At 37.5% G+C, this 12799-nt stretch overlaps 2 protein-coding genes across 7 annotated transcripts; both read left to right on the top strand.

The window, feature by feature from the left end:
• The first annotated feature begins 840 nt into the window (after positions 1-840).
• On the top strand, positions 841-5635 carry LOC137936653 (E3 ubiquitin-protein ligase SINAT5-like). Of its 4 annotated transcripts, XM_068781460.1 has the most exons (6): positions 841-1107; positions 2054-2233; positions 2821-2952; positions 3139-3449; positions 3946-4332; positions 4958-5635. In XM_068781460.1, the coding sequence occupies exons 4-6, from the start codon at positions 3264-3266 to the stop codon at positions 5288-5290; spliced, it is 906 nt and encodes a 301-aa protein (XP_068637561.1). In that variant the 5' UTR covers positions 841-1107; positions 2054-2233; positions 2821-2952; positions 3139-3263; the 3' UTR covers positions 5291-5635. The 4 variants fall into 4 exon arrangements, with proteins under 4 accessions (XP_068637561.1, XP_068637559.1, XP_068637558.1 ...); XM_068781458.1 differs by lacking the exon at positions 2821-2952; XM_068781457.1 differs by lacking the exons at positions 2054-2233; positions 2821-2952.
• Positions 5636-5900: 265 nt separating this feature from the next.
• Positions 5901-11118, top strand: LOC137936957 (sucrose-phosphatase 2-like). 3 transcript variants are annotated; one of them, XM_068781942.1, is made up of 10 exons: positions 5901-5979; positions 6077-6450; positions 6698-6788; positions 6862-7161; positions 7291-7392; positions 7628-7822; positions 8369-8659; positions 9994-10180; positions 10595-10641; positions 10717-11118. In XM_068781942.1, the coding sequence occupies exons 3-10, from the start codon at positions 6729-6731 to the stop codon at positions 10807-10809; spliced, it is 1275 nt and encodes a 424-aa protein (XP_068638043.1). In that variant the 5' UTR covers positions 5901-5979; positions 6077-6450; positions 6698-6728; the 3' UTR covers positions 10810-11118. The 3 variants fall into 3 exon arrangements, with proteins under 3 accessions (XP_068638043.1, XP_068638044.1, XP_068638042.1); XM_068781943.1 differs by lacking the exon at positions 5901-5979 and having other exon boundaries at positions 6043-6450; positions 6705-6788; XM_068781941.1 differs by lacking the exon at positions 5901-5979 and having other exon boundaries at positions 6043-6450.
• Positions 11119-12799: the final 1681 nt, after the last annotated feature.

The raw sequence follows: 12799 nt of genomic DNA, 5'->3' as shown, positions 1-12799 counted from the left end.
ACCCACGATAGAATTTCAACATGGACGGATGTAGGTGAAGAGAAACTTTCAATTATCGCTGTCTATTATGCCCACGAATCCTGTGTCCTCTGAATTTTGTTTCTTTACGCTTAACCCAGGTGTTTCAATCACGGAGTTCTGTATCGCAAACTGTAGATTCGTCGCATTCGCCTTTGGTATCAAACTGAACCTGTAAAGTAACTGGGTTCAATTGGGTTTAACCCTTGAGTGAATCGTATAGATGAATAGTATTATTATCATTATTATCATATAAAAACCAGAAGAAGATTTTCTTCCCCAATTGGAGGGAGGGTGGTGGAATCCACCCCTCTTTCATGCAGAGTGTCTCCCCCTCTGTATTTTCTGTAATAGGGATCACCTATTGGTCAATTTAAGGCAAACCTTTTTGGTTGGCGCCGTTAACGGTTCGGTGCAACCGTAGCCCTAATTCTAATTTTGATAGGAGCACGGAGCACCCTAACCTTAGGTATCGCAGGCACCGTTTTCTCTGGAATGTCTAAAATGCCCTTCTCCCTGTACAAAAATACTATAAAAAAAACCCATCCTTGTTCTCGCAACATTGACTGATTTTAACTTAAAAAAAGATTTATAAATTATTTATATTAAAATTTATTTAATTTTACTGGAAATATAAAAAAATATAAATAAATTAAATGGGACGAGTTTACCTCTCTGCCTTCAACTCATATATAGGCACCGTTTAATCAAGTCGGTGAGTATATATTTAGATAAGGGGTATTTAGGTAATTCACGTAGATCTAAGCGTGTCAGGGAAACGTCTAACGGAGGCAGAGAATCATCCGTTCGTTACTCGTCGGAGACTGGGAATCCGGAACAATGGAATGATGTCCGAATTTCTCAAGGGAGGCTTTGGGTTTTCTCTCTTTTGCGTGCGGAGGGAGCCTCTTACCTCCGGCACCCAACTTTCCAAGTCTTGATCGACCATACTTATTTCTTATTTTCACTTCCAGTGAGGTTTTCCTCAACATAGATCAATTTGTCGCTCGCCGTTTTAAGCTGTGCGTGACGGATGCAAGCACTTCGGCTTTGGTATTTTTCAGTGGGAGAAGGATACAGGCATTTTGGGTAATGGCGGATGAATGGCTTCCATTTTCATTGCATTCGTATTTCCTCTTTTCCAGTTTCTATGTGATGATTGAAGGGTTTTCTCTTACAGTTTTGATTTCGTTTGTTTATGTAGCGTGGCGATTATTATGTTCGGTTCGTTTTTTTTTTTTTGGGTGCTTTTAATTTTCTATTTTTTTCTCAAGCTGGTTCATATTCGAAAGCTTGCTTCATGTTGAGTGTTTTTTACAGCTGAAATTTGATAATGACTCGGTGGGGAACATGTTGTAATTTAGTTTGATTCAAGAATAATTTCACCTGTTTTTTTTATTTTCTGTTCGCATCTTCACCGCTTCTTGGGTTCTATTGTAACATTCTGTTTTTATTGTTAAAAACATTCTAACATTCAGTTTTATGTTTGTTCTTTCGTGCAGAGGTTTTAACCATCTCATTGATCACGTGTATATTGGCTAATTTTTTTTATTGTTTATATCATTGGTCTGATGGTTTTGAGGGTTCTTCTTGACTGGAAATGAACATTTCCTGTATTTGCTATCCGTAGCAATATTGTTGACTTGTATTAGTTTTTTTTTTTTTTTTTTTCATGTCACTTTTGCCTGTTATTTAATGTTTGTTCCCTTTCACAGCAATTTCCGAAATGATGTGCCTCCATGGTTCTGGTCCATGCGTGCGTTATACTTTTTAAATATACCTTGCTTCTGTTTAGTGCATTTCCTTTTGTAAGCTTCTCTATTGTGTTGGCAACTTAACCATTTATTTTGGAAACTATAAACATTGAAATGATGAGTTTTGATGGGTGCTTTTTAATGATTTTTTTGATTGAAGCTTTTTGGTCCAGAAAATTATCTGAGTAGCTATACTTATATCTACAATGGTTCCTTTTTTACTAGTTTTCTGTGGGTTTTTAAACAACTGGCCCGTAACTTGAAGTTTTCTTTTAATTTAGCATTAGAGTGGATGATCAGGTATCATTTGGAAAAAAAATCTGAAGGGAAATGGATGATGAAAGACTCCTTCAAGAAGATGCAGAGAGTGGAGAATAAAAATGGTTGCACAGATTGTTAGTTTCATACAAGGAATTTCTCACAATGTGCATGTGGAGTTTGTCTTGAGAGATGCCTGCTCAGTTTGTGCTTCATCTCCTTTTTTATTTCAACTAATATCTTTTGTGCTTGGCTATTCTAGTATTGTTTGCAATGATTGTTGATATGCAAATGGTTACTATTCTTGAATGCTTGCTCATGTAGAAAGCCAGCTAAAACAAAGAGCTACTTGGGTGGCTTATCAAGTAAGCTTGGGGGGCTCAATCTTCTGCATTATATATTTGCGGTTTCTTCATCGTATCCTGTTCTTTTATCAGATGAATACTTCTAAAATTGCTTTAAGATTTTGTGCTGATTTATAAACAGGAATTCTTTTATCTTATTGAGAGAATGCCCACAATTAGCTGACCTAGTGGTTTGTTCAGTGAAGCCATAGAAGTATGCATATTATGACTGTTGTTCTTTTCTATATATTCAAGAGCTGACTATTTGTTCCGATTCTTAAATGCAAAGCAATTCAATTTTTCAAAAAGAAAGAGGAAACAAACTTTTCATATTTAGTGTATTATATCACATCTGCTCCACTGCTAGAAACTCATTTGGTTGCATAATTCTTACTGTCTCGTTCAATAAAATTTTGGAACTAGCTAAAGTCTGATTTGGTCGGCAGGCTTCCAGTGAGTGTTAGTCGTTTGATGTTTAAAAGGGCACTTTTCTTGTTCCTACATTGCTGCCTATCTCATTCTTAATGTGTTGGGTTATCAATGTGGCTTCTTTCGGTTTATTAAACTATGCCTCAAAGGTAAAAATTACATTGCACTTAAGTTCTTAGTAAATGTTCCTTGCCCATATTGATATTCTTGTGAAGTGTATGCTTGGTCAGCAAAATAAACAGGACTGATGGATTCTCAGATGCTGCGATTTGCATTAATTAATTATTCTCACACTTTCATTTGAAACTATTCATCAATGTTTGATGCTATTGCAGGCCTTGAGGTGTAAGGTGTACATATAATTGGCTGTCTTTCATCGACGTTGTTGCTGCAGACCATTCGTGAACTGGGAAAGAGAAGTGCAGGAGCTAGCTTCTCATCTACTTGCTGATTTGAATATATGGACAAATCAAATCTGATTATGGGGGATGTTGAATCTGCTTCTATAGGTTTAGATGGGCAAGAAAACCTCATGTCTAAAATACCAAGTGGAATGAAGTCTGTGGTAGTTCTTCCTGACAGTGATATAGATGGTCTTTTGGAGTGTCCTGTATGCAGCAATGCAATGTATCCTCCAATTCAGCAGGTTTGTGTTTTTTCTCTTTCTTTGAAATTCTTTTTGCAAAACTGTGTCAGAAAATATACAGAAGGTTCAATGCATCCCGGTTAATCTCTTTACCCTCTGATGTGAATTTGATCATGACAGGTGTTTAATCAGTGTTCATTAGTGCTTCTAGTCATCTTGATCATGTTCATCTGATTCCCATAATGAAAAGCTATCTAGCATTTCTTACTTTCTAGAACTTATATCAAGATTAATTTCTGAACAAATTAATCTCATCATTAAATGGCAGGACAGGATCATGAATATTCTCAATTCAAATGGGCTCAAAGGACAATTATTTTATTTTTTTCACAAAAATCAATGATACCCACATTGTCTCATCGGTGCTTCATTCATTTTTTCAACAAGTATGCACTACCTCAGGGTATAACAGAATGGATAGATGTCTATAGCATCCAAAGTCCATTATATTATCTAATAAAATTTTTAACCAAACTCCCATTTTTGGCTAATGCAGTGTCCCAGTGGGCATACCCTCTGCTTCAATTGTAAAACAAAAGTAGACAACAAGTGCCCAATCTGCAGAAAGGAAATTGGCAATATAAGATGTCTTGCCCTTGAAAAACTTGCTGTCTCTCTCCTGCTTCCTTGCACATACCACCGGTTGGGATGTGAAGAGATGTTTCCTTACTACAAGAAACTGAAGCACGAAGAGCAGTGTGTTTACAGGCCATATAACTGTCCCCATCCAGGCTCAGATTGCCCTGTCATGGGTGATGTTCCTAGTTTGCTTGCTCACTTGAGGGATAATCATAAGGTGGACCTTCAAACTTGCTGCACATTCAACCATCGATATGTGAAACAAGATCCATGTTCTGTTGATGTTGTTTCGTGGACACTGACTGTAAGTTCAATTTTGTCACATTATTTATATTGTTATTGTTATCATTCTCTATTATTTCATTGGTCTTTGTATAAACCATTAGTCCTACTTGAAATGCCTACACCCGACATTTCGAAAGTTGCAACCGGCACTCAATACGACAGTTAGAGTTAGATTAACTGAGTCAAGTGACTTTGCTGTTCTTTTCTATCCAGGAAGTTGATTGACCATATGGGAACTCTATTATTGTGCGGACTAACTTAGTTTTAGATCAGTGCTTAGCACGGCATGTTGGTAGAGTAGATTTCAACTAAACAAGTTCTTCTACACTTGAAAATGAAGTGTTCATATAGATTTGAATGAATACTGTATGAAAAGGATATAGAACCTTATAATAACTAAATTACTGCACCACCAATTTCTCTTACATGGTTTGAGTGGTTGATACATTTTATTCTAGACCAAATGAAACTGGGCTTCTTGAGATCATGGCACGACATCTGATAACCTTTCTTTGAATTGGGAAAAGTTCATTGGTTACTAGATTAAAGTACTTCAATGTAGGAGACAAACTTGATCAAGGTGCCCCTCTGCCATTCTAGTTATAAGCGTCTTCCACTGATGTATATTTTTTATTTCTGTGTAGCTTTTCAACTGCTTTGGCAACTACTTTTGCCTCCATTTTGAAGCCTTTCTGCTTGGGAATGAGCCAGTCTACATGGCCTTCCTTCGGTTCATGGGCGAGGAATCTGATGCTAAGAAGTTTGGATATTGTCTTGAGGTTGGTGGCTGCGGTCGGAAGATGATCTGGCAAGGGGTGCCCCGCAGCATCCGGACACATCACAGGACTGTTCGGGACAGCCACGATGGTCTTATAGTTCCGAGGAGTTTAGCTCTGTATTTCTCTGGGTCATGCGGAGGTGACAAGAAGGAACTAAAATTGAGGGTCACTGGCAGGATTTGGAAAGATCAATTGTGAAGATTTGGTGGAGAAAACAGGATACCTTCGACACGATACTCATTCTCTAACTGCTAATGTTCTAATTGGAGATTAGTTCCAGCTATGTATCCAATGTACCAACTTGAGAATGCTTTTTGGGAGAAATTAGGAGGGAGAAAGGGAGAAATTGAGCTCGTTTTGGTTCAAATTGGAGCTGTTCGCTGGAGAAGTGTTTGTTGTTGTAGAGGATTCTGGAGATGTTCCTACTGGGACCCTAAGACGATGAGGATGGTTTAGGCCTTGGGTGCCACATAAAAAAAATTGTGCAGACTTGCTACAGATTTGCTATCGACTAATGTAATTTCCGAATATTTAAGAGTTTTACCGACGTGCTCTTTCTGCAATTTTTTTCTGAAGTGAAAGAAAGCAAATAACGCTTTTCAAGTGTCAACTCCAGTCATCATCCTGCATCATTTCCTAGTGAGTAGAGGGTGGACGTTTTCAATTTCTGTAACGAAACACGTCGGGTTAGAAATTAGATACATCGTGTAATTCCAGAGTTATCTTAGTATAAAGCCCGGGTTATATAAAAATTTCAGACATACCCATGATTAAAGCATCTGATTGGATCAATTACCTTGAATATCTTATACTTATCTCTAGAGCTCAGAACCTTACATTATGAACCGACATGTGACCATTATTCAACTGATCGTGTGATATCTCAGGTATATAAAAGTGGGTCATTACACACTATGCATCACATTAATGAACTTCATATTCATCTATGATTTACATTTGCCCGTTTTGTTTTACTTCTGCCAGGCGTTCTCAAATGAAAGAGTCTTTTGATGTGCAAGTATTCCGAAAAATGCGAATATGTGCTGCGAACATCTCCTCCCTCTTTGTCTCTAGTTTACTTTCAACAGAATCACATGATGCGGAGATACATGTTTTTATTTGATTGGTGAGAGTGAAAAAGTATCGCCAACGAATTTGGATCGAGTTGTAGCATAATCGACATTGGGAGGCGCAAATGCCTTCTGGGATTCACACGCTACCCATAAATACTTCTCGCAGTTCGTTTCCTTGACTGTGTCTCTCTCCCCAACGCAAGCAGTGAACCGAAATTTCAAGCCTAGTTCCGAGTTTCTTTCCCAATTTCCGGACTCTTTGAACTTATCGGCATCAGTCCTCTGGTAATGGTTGCTTCCATCTTTACTTTTATCTCATCAGTTTCAGTTTTTGGTTTAGAATTTGAACACCCACTTTTCCCTTCTAACGAATTTGTTCTTGGTTTTTTGTACAATTTATTGGTTATAATTTAGGGGAAAAATGGTTCGAGGTATTCTAATTTCCTATTGCTTTCAAAAAAGATATCGAGATATCTGTTAAAAAGCTGTCATATACATGGGTTGTCTCTGTTAATACCAGATTTTCTCAAAGTCTGCAGGATTCTGTCTGTGTGAAAGCGCTCATGGATAGGCTCCAAGGTTCTGCGCGATTGATGATTGTTTCTGATCTTGACCATACCATGGTAGGTGTTTGGAGAATCTTTTAAATCAAAATCCGTGCTTCTGTCAACTTAGACTGGACATGTCTATTTGTAGGTGGATCATCATGACCCTGAGAATCTGTCATTACTAAGATTCAACGCCTTATGGGAAGCCAATTATCGTCACGATTCTCTGCTAGTCTTCTCAACAGGAAGGTCTCCGACACTGTACAAAGAGTTAAGGAAAGAGAAACCCATGTTGACCCCAGATATTACTATTATGTCTGTGGGCACTGAGATAACATATGGTGACTCGATGGTGCCTGATGATGGTTGGGTAACTTTTCTAAACCAGAAGTGGGATAGAAGTATTGTCGTTGAGGAAACGGCTAAGTTTCCTCAGCTTCAATTTCAGGTAAGCTTTTCCTGGGGTCCCTTGTCTGCTGTTTGTCTGAGTTTGCATTTTGTTCTTTGTGAACTTGGAGTAAGAATGATAGCACTGAGCAATTTGGACTGATTTCTATTGAGCGGTTGTCTCTTGCAGTCAGAAACTGAGCAGCGGCAACACAAAATTAGTTTTTATGTTGAAAAAGAGCACGCTCAGGAGGTGATGAAAACTCTTTCAGCTCGGCTGGAAAACCATGGTGTAAGTTCCTTAGTAAATGGAGCATTCTATTGATTACTAGATACAATATAACAGTCCCCCTCAGCCTTGGTTACATTTTGGTTCTGTAGATTAGAAATGTTTCTTTCCCAATAATTTCCATTTGCTAAAGAAGAAAAATTCCTTCTGCGCATTCTATTCAATTTATTAATTTTATTTTGAAATACAACTGGTAGGTAACCAAAATTTTATTTCCCTTTGCTTTATTATTTGTCAGTTAGACGTGAAAATTATTTACAGTGGAGGAATGGATCTGGATATATTACCACAAGGTGCCGGCAAAGGACAAGCTCTGGCATATTTGCTCAAGAAGTTCAAAGCTGATGGAAAGCTCCCCATAAATACCCTTGTTTGTGGTGACTCGGGAAATGATGCTGAATTATTTAGCATTCCAGAAGTTCATGGTGTTATGGTAAGAGGCATTTTATTCACCGGAAAATATGCTTATAAAAGATGGTCCATTGGATGGATATTTAGGTTTCAGTATCCACTTACTGGTTTTGCAAACTAAGTTGGTCCCACTAATTATCGTTTTAGAGAGTCAGAAGTTGTGCTGATACCACTGATGGTTTACATATACGCATTTAGGTTGCATGCATATTTTTTTGACAATTCATTTGGAGAATTTTGTTTTAGATTCCCATAATCCTAAGAATGTGCTACATGATGATCTGACTACCATTTCATTCGAATATGTCTATCTCCTATAAGTTATGTAGTTGTTGGATTTTCGAGAAATGTAAGAACAGAATAGAGTGGTTGTCAACATATAAAAATTGTGATGAACACTGTATATTAACTGACTAGTATGCTACAACATCTGTTATATATGCATATTTCTGTGATTTTATCTAATATTCACTGATTACTGTTGGAGATCTTTTCTTTTTATTTTTATTTTTATGTTAATTGCTTGATGGTCTTATGTGCTTATATACTCATTTGCTGAGTGGTGCAGGTGAGCAATGCACAGGAAGAGCTATTGCAGTGGCATGCAGAGAATGCCAAGGACAATCCTAATATAATCCATGCTAGTGAAAGGTGCGCTGGTGGTATTATTCAAGCGATTGGGCATTTCCGACTTGGTACAAATGCATCTCCAAGAGATGTTGTTGACTTCTCAAGGTGTCAGTTGGAGAACCCCAGCCCTGGCTATGAAGTTGTGAAGTTCTACATGTTGTATGAGAGATGGCGTAGAGCAGAACTTGCAAAGTCTGAACAGTATGTGCAAAATATGAAGAAGCTCTGTGTATGTCTCCTATCCACTTATTTCTAAAATTATATTACTGGCAATACTGTACCTGGATGAGGTTAACAATAATATTGCAACACAACAGAAAAACTCAACCTAAAGGGCAACCAACCTCTACATCTGGTTAAGAATTTTCAACCTGATCTGATTTATCAATGAATGTAATCTGAAAAACTAGATTAGGTGGGGGTAATGATTAGGTTTCCTAAGCATAGAAAGTGAATGAAAGTTTGCCAGTTCTAAATAGGGCAGGTAGAATCTCCCCCTGGCCGCAATTTACCAGGTTCTGTCTATGGTTAGGTTACCCGAGTGTCAACCAACAAAACCAATTATAACTTGGCTGGAGGTTTGCCAATTCTAAATAAGGTGTGAGGAAACCTCTCCTGACTTACAGATTTAGTAGTTATTTTTTAAGAGTAACAAAGTGAAAGTTTTGCAGGTTATAGTTTGGGTTGCAAGAGAATCCAGCATATTCTACAGGGAGTCATTTTAGTATGCAAAATCTTGGTGTTTGTTTGTTTATGTTAATCTGAGAATGCAGCATACCCTCCATGGAGTCATTGGAGTATGCAAATCTTGATGTTTGCGTACTTTAGTGATGGTGCCACTCAGGTTGCACTGGCTCTGGTTGGGTTGGCCCTGGGGCTACCTGATGTATAGCGTATGCTGATCCTAGTTGAATCTATATTTATATGCTTAATGCAATTATTCGAACACAATTTAATCAGCTATGTTCAATTACTCAGGACATACACCATGAATTATATTTGCACATTTATATGCTTAATGTAAATCTTCGAACACAATTTAATCAGCTGTGTTCAACTACTCAGGACATACACCATGAGTTATATTTGCACATTAATATGTTATCCCTCCCTATTGTATCACTTTCCTTTTATATTCTGGGCACATCTAATGAGTAGTACATAGGCTTGGGAGTCATGGTCTTTTGCTTGTGAAACATGTGCTTGGTTTCCTCTTTGTACACGGCCATATGTTGGGCAGGAGCAATCATATATTCTAACCAATATATAATTATTATCAACACTCAGAGATCATTTATTATTCCTGGGTTTGGTCCCAGTCAGTTCGAGCCAAGGTCATGAAGTTAAACCGAAGTGGATCATGATATCTAAATTTGAATCCTAATCTCCAAGCAGGAAGATTTTGCTACTTGGTTCTGTGCTTTTCATACCAAATTGGTTGTTATGATGCGTTTTATAACAGTGAACTTGTTAGTATCCAAAAATCTAAATTTAAGTTAGTTTCTCTGGGCCCTAATGATGCACCTCTGCTATTTGATTTTGGTGTATTTTTTCAATTTACAGCATCCAACAGGTATCATTGTCCACCCTTCTGGAGAGGAGCAACTTCTCCATGACTGCTTAGCAAAGTTAGGCTCACTTAATGGTGATAAACAAGGAAAACGGTTCCGGATATGGGTGGATCGAGTTTTATCAGCACAGATTGGTTCAGATATATGGCTGGTGAAGTTTGATAAGTGGGAGGAGTCTGGTAAAAACCAGTATTTCACAACCTGATGATTTGATGGAAGTGTCAAATGTTTGATATTGTAGCTTATGTTTTTTCTGTTGTTCAATCACCTCGAGTAGCTGCCTAGTTGTTCTACTCTATAAAAATCAAAATGCATACACCAAATTGAACTTTATCATAGCCTTGAAATGCTGAAAGGCTGAAATTCTCATGGAACATAGAGGAAATAGGTCAAAATATCTTTTGGGGGTATGGCTGAGCTTCTTTAGGTTTCATTTAGCTATAAGTTAATGCAAGTAAGTTACATATTAGATGATCTTGCTGTCTTGATAGACCATTTTGTTTGATCTTTCCCTTTAGTGTCTTGTTAAACAAAATGGATTGATACCTTTTTGTGTGCCCAGTTTCTGACTGCCATGGAAATTGATGTTGCAGATGAAGGGCGACAATGCTGCCGTACCACCGCCTTACTGAATTTCAAGGTATCAATCTGTGCAGAAGTATTTAACTAACTCAGGATGAGGATGATGCACTCTAAACAATTGAAAAACTTGCAGGCCGAAGAATCAAACGGGTTTGTTTGGGTGCATGTGCATCAGTCTTTGTTGGATGAATCAGGAGGAAAAAAAGCCGGATCCTGGCTTTTCTAGATATTATGCTCCATCCTTATTCGAATCATGGGCAATTTTTGTTCTTCTCTTTCAGCAAATAAGCGTTTCACTGATGTCCTTTTTTCTTTTTTTTTTCAATAATAAACGTCACCTAGATATTGCCATTGTATTTTATAACTTTTTTGTGATTTACTGTTTAGCGGGTTTAGAAAGGGCTCAATGATCTTGCAACCATGGTCAGAACTTTCCTTTAAATTATTGTATCGGACCGGCCCACGGCATTGGCAGCCCATAAATAATGCTCTTGAGAATTTCGTGACAAGATGTCTTCGATGGTCCGAAGACATTCTGATTTGAAGGAAGTAGAATATCCAAAATCATTTACCAAATTTGACTTACATGCCCAAGAAAAATACCAAAATTTACGTTCTTCTGCCATTTCTCTAACCAGTAATTACGCCCAGGGGCTTTTTCGTCATGCCAATTAGCCACGAGAGGCAGACGTCTAACTCAGTTGTCAAAAGAGTCAGCGACGTGTTGCACGCGTCTCCTTGGTCATTGGTTTTTCCGGGGTGGGCCCTACTTTTAGTTTTTACAAATCCAACTGCTCAGCCGTGGAGGAGTTTAAATATTGACATATATACTCCTGCTTTTTTCGTGGTCAAGGCTCGGCCCGTCGAGTTCAGTACACCTGGAACATTCTAGATTTGTGATTTTTTATTTTTTATTAAAATACCATTTATGCCCCTATAATACCACTGAAGAAAAGATAAAATAATCAATAATTTAATTATTTTTGTATATGTATAATAATTTAATAATTAATTAAAAAAATATTTATAATAATTATTTTACATCTATTTATTGTCTAATGCATCCATGTTTATTTAAAGTTTTTTTAATTTTTATAAAATTTAAATTAAAAAAACTATTTACTATTATATCAGCCGTACTATGAGTGGTTATATAAAAATAAAAGGAACGGAAAGCCAGGACAGATTGTCAATTGTCCGAATCCTAGGGTTACAAACGGGAATTCATATTGACCGCCGAATGCATCCGAGTCTTCGCGCCTCAGTGCGGTCGCAGCCGTCTTACTTTTTTTCAACCAAGTCGAGGGTCCGCTAACAATTTGTCGGACTTCAAACTAAGCTGTCTTCGCCATCTTTTCCTTCTTCCTTCCAAGAATTGCACTGAGCCTCATCTGATTTCATCTTCTATCCTTTCTCCCGGCTCTCCGTTCCGCTTGAAGGCTTTTAAGGCTCTCCTCTGATCGTGCGAGATTTCTGTCAGGGACTTAAAGAGTAGCTCCAAGGTCGGAAGCTTTCCTCCGGCGCACATGGTAATTAGAAACTGATGCGAGTGAATTATTTCATTTGGATGATGTGACTGGTCTATGGTTTTTGTCTGTAAATGGATCTCGTTATGCGTCTCCAGGAAATTTTGATTTTGGAGCTCGAATCGAAATATATATGCGAAGGTTGATCTTCCAAAATAATGATATGTTTCTAAATGCTATGATTTTTATGGAATTTCTTTCTTTTTTTTTAATTTTCTACAGGAAGATTTTATACTTCCCTTTTTAAAGCGCTTCTCATTCTAATCTTGGATCCGACAAGCTTCTTCTTGTCTTCTTGAGTTCGCTTTAATTACTTAGTTCTGCTTCAGAAACGACAAAAGTTACGATTAAATTTTTCCGCATTTTCTTCCTGGAGAAGCAAGCATCTTAAGGATTTTTCTTATCTGCGGATTACTCTTTTTTTTTTTTTTGTGAAACTGCGAATTGGCAGATGCTAATTTGCAAAGAGGTTATCTTCTCGAAGTTTTAGTTATCGTCACATTCATTTTTCAGTAATTCAAGAAAAGGATAATGAAAAACTGTTAAGAATTAAGATCATTGTCAGGTTTCTGAAGTTTCTGCTTCTCCATTTCCGATAAGGACACCTTTCATTGTCTGCAGATTTATAAATAATTGCAAACTGCAGCTTAATACATGCTTAATGTCGCTTCTTATTATCTCTGTAGTTTT

Source organism: Aristolochia californica, unplaced genomic scaffold, assembly GCF_029961685.1.
Source record: "Aristolochia californica isolate CCGP_79_NKW_82.1479 unplaced genomic scaffold, dmAriCali1.0.hap1 SCAF_7, whole genome shotgun sequence".
Classification (NCBI taxonomy): Eukaryota; Viridiplantae; Streptophyta; class Magnoliopsida; order Piperales; family Aristolochiaceae; genus Aristolochia; species Aristolochia californica.
Note: the sequence above shows the minus strand (reverse complement) of the source record. Positions and strands in the feature narration are given on the sequence as shown.

Coding starts and splice junctions, on each gene's coding strand:
- LOC137936957 (XM_068781942.1), top strand. CDS start 6,729: ATGGATAGGCTCCAAGGTTCTGCGCGATTGATGATTGTTTCTGATCTT. Junction 8,660..9,993: donor AAAATATGAAGAAGCTCTGT/GTATGTCTCCTA, acceptor TTCAATTTACAG/CATCCAACAGGTATCATTGT. Junction 10,181..10,594: donor TGATAAGTGGGAGGAGTCTG/GTAAAAACCAGT, acceptor TTGATGTTGCAG/ATGAAGGGCGACAATGCTGC.
- LOC137936653 (XM_068781457.1), top strand. CDS start 3,264: ATGGACAAATCAAATCTGATTATGGGGGATGTTGAATCTGCTTCTATA. Junction 3,450..3,945: donor TGTATCCTCCAATTCAGCAG/GTTTGTGTTTTT, acceptor TGGCTAATGCAG/TGTCCCAGTGGGCATACCCT. Junction 4,333..4,957: donor TTGTTTCGTGGACACTGACT/GTAAGTTCAATT, acceptor ATTTCTGTGTAG/CTTTTCAACTGCTTTGGCAA.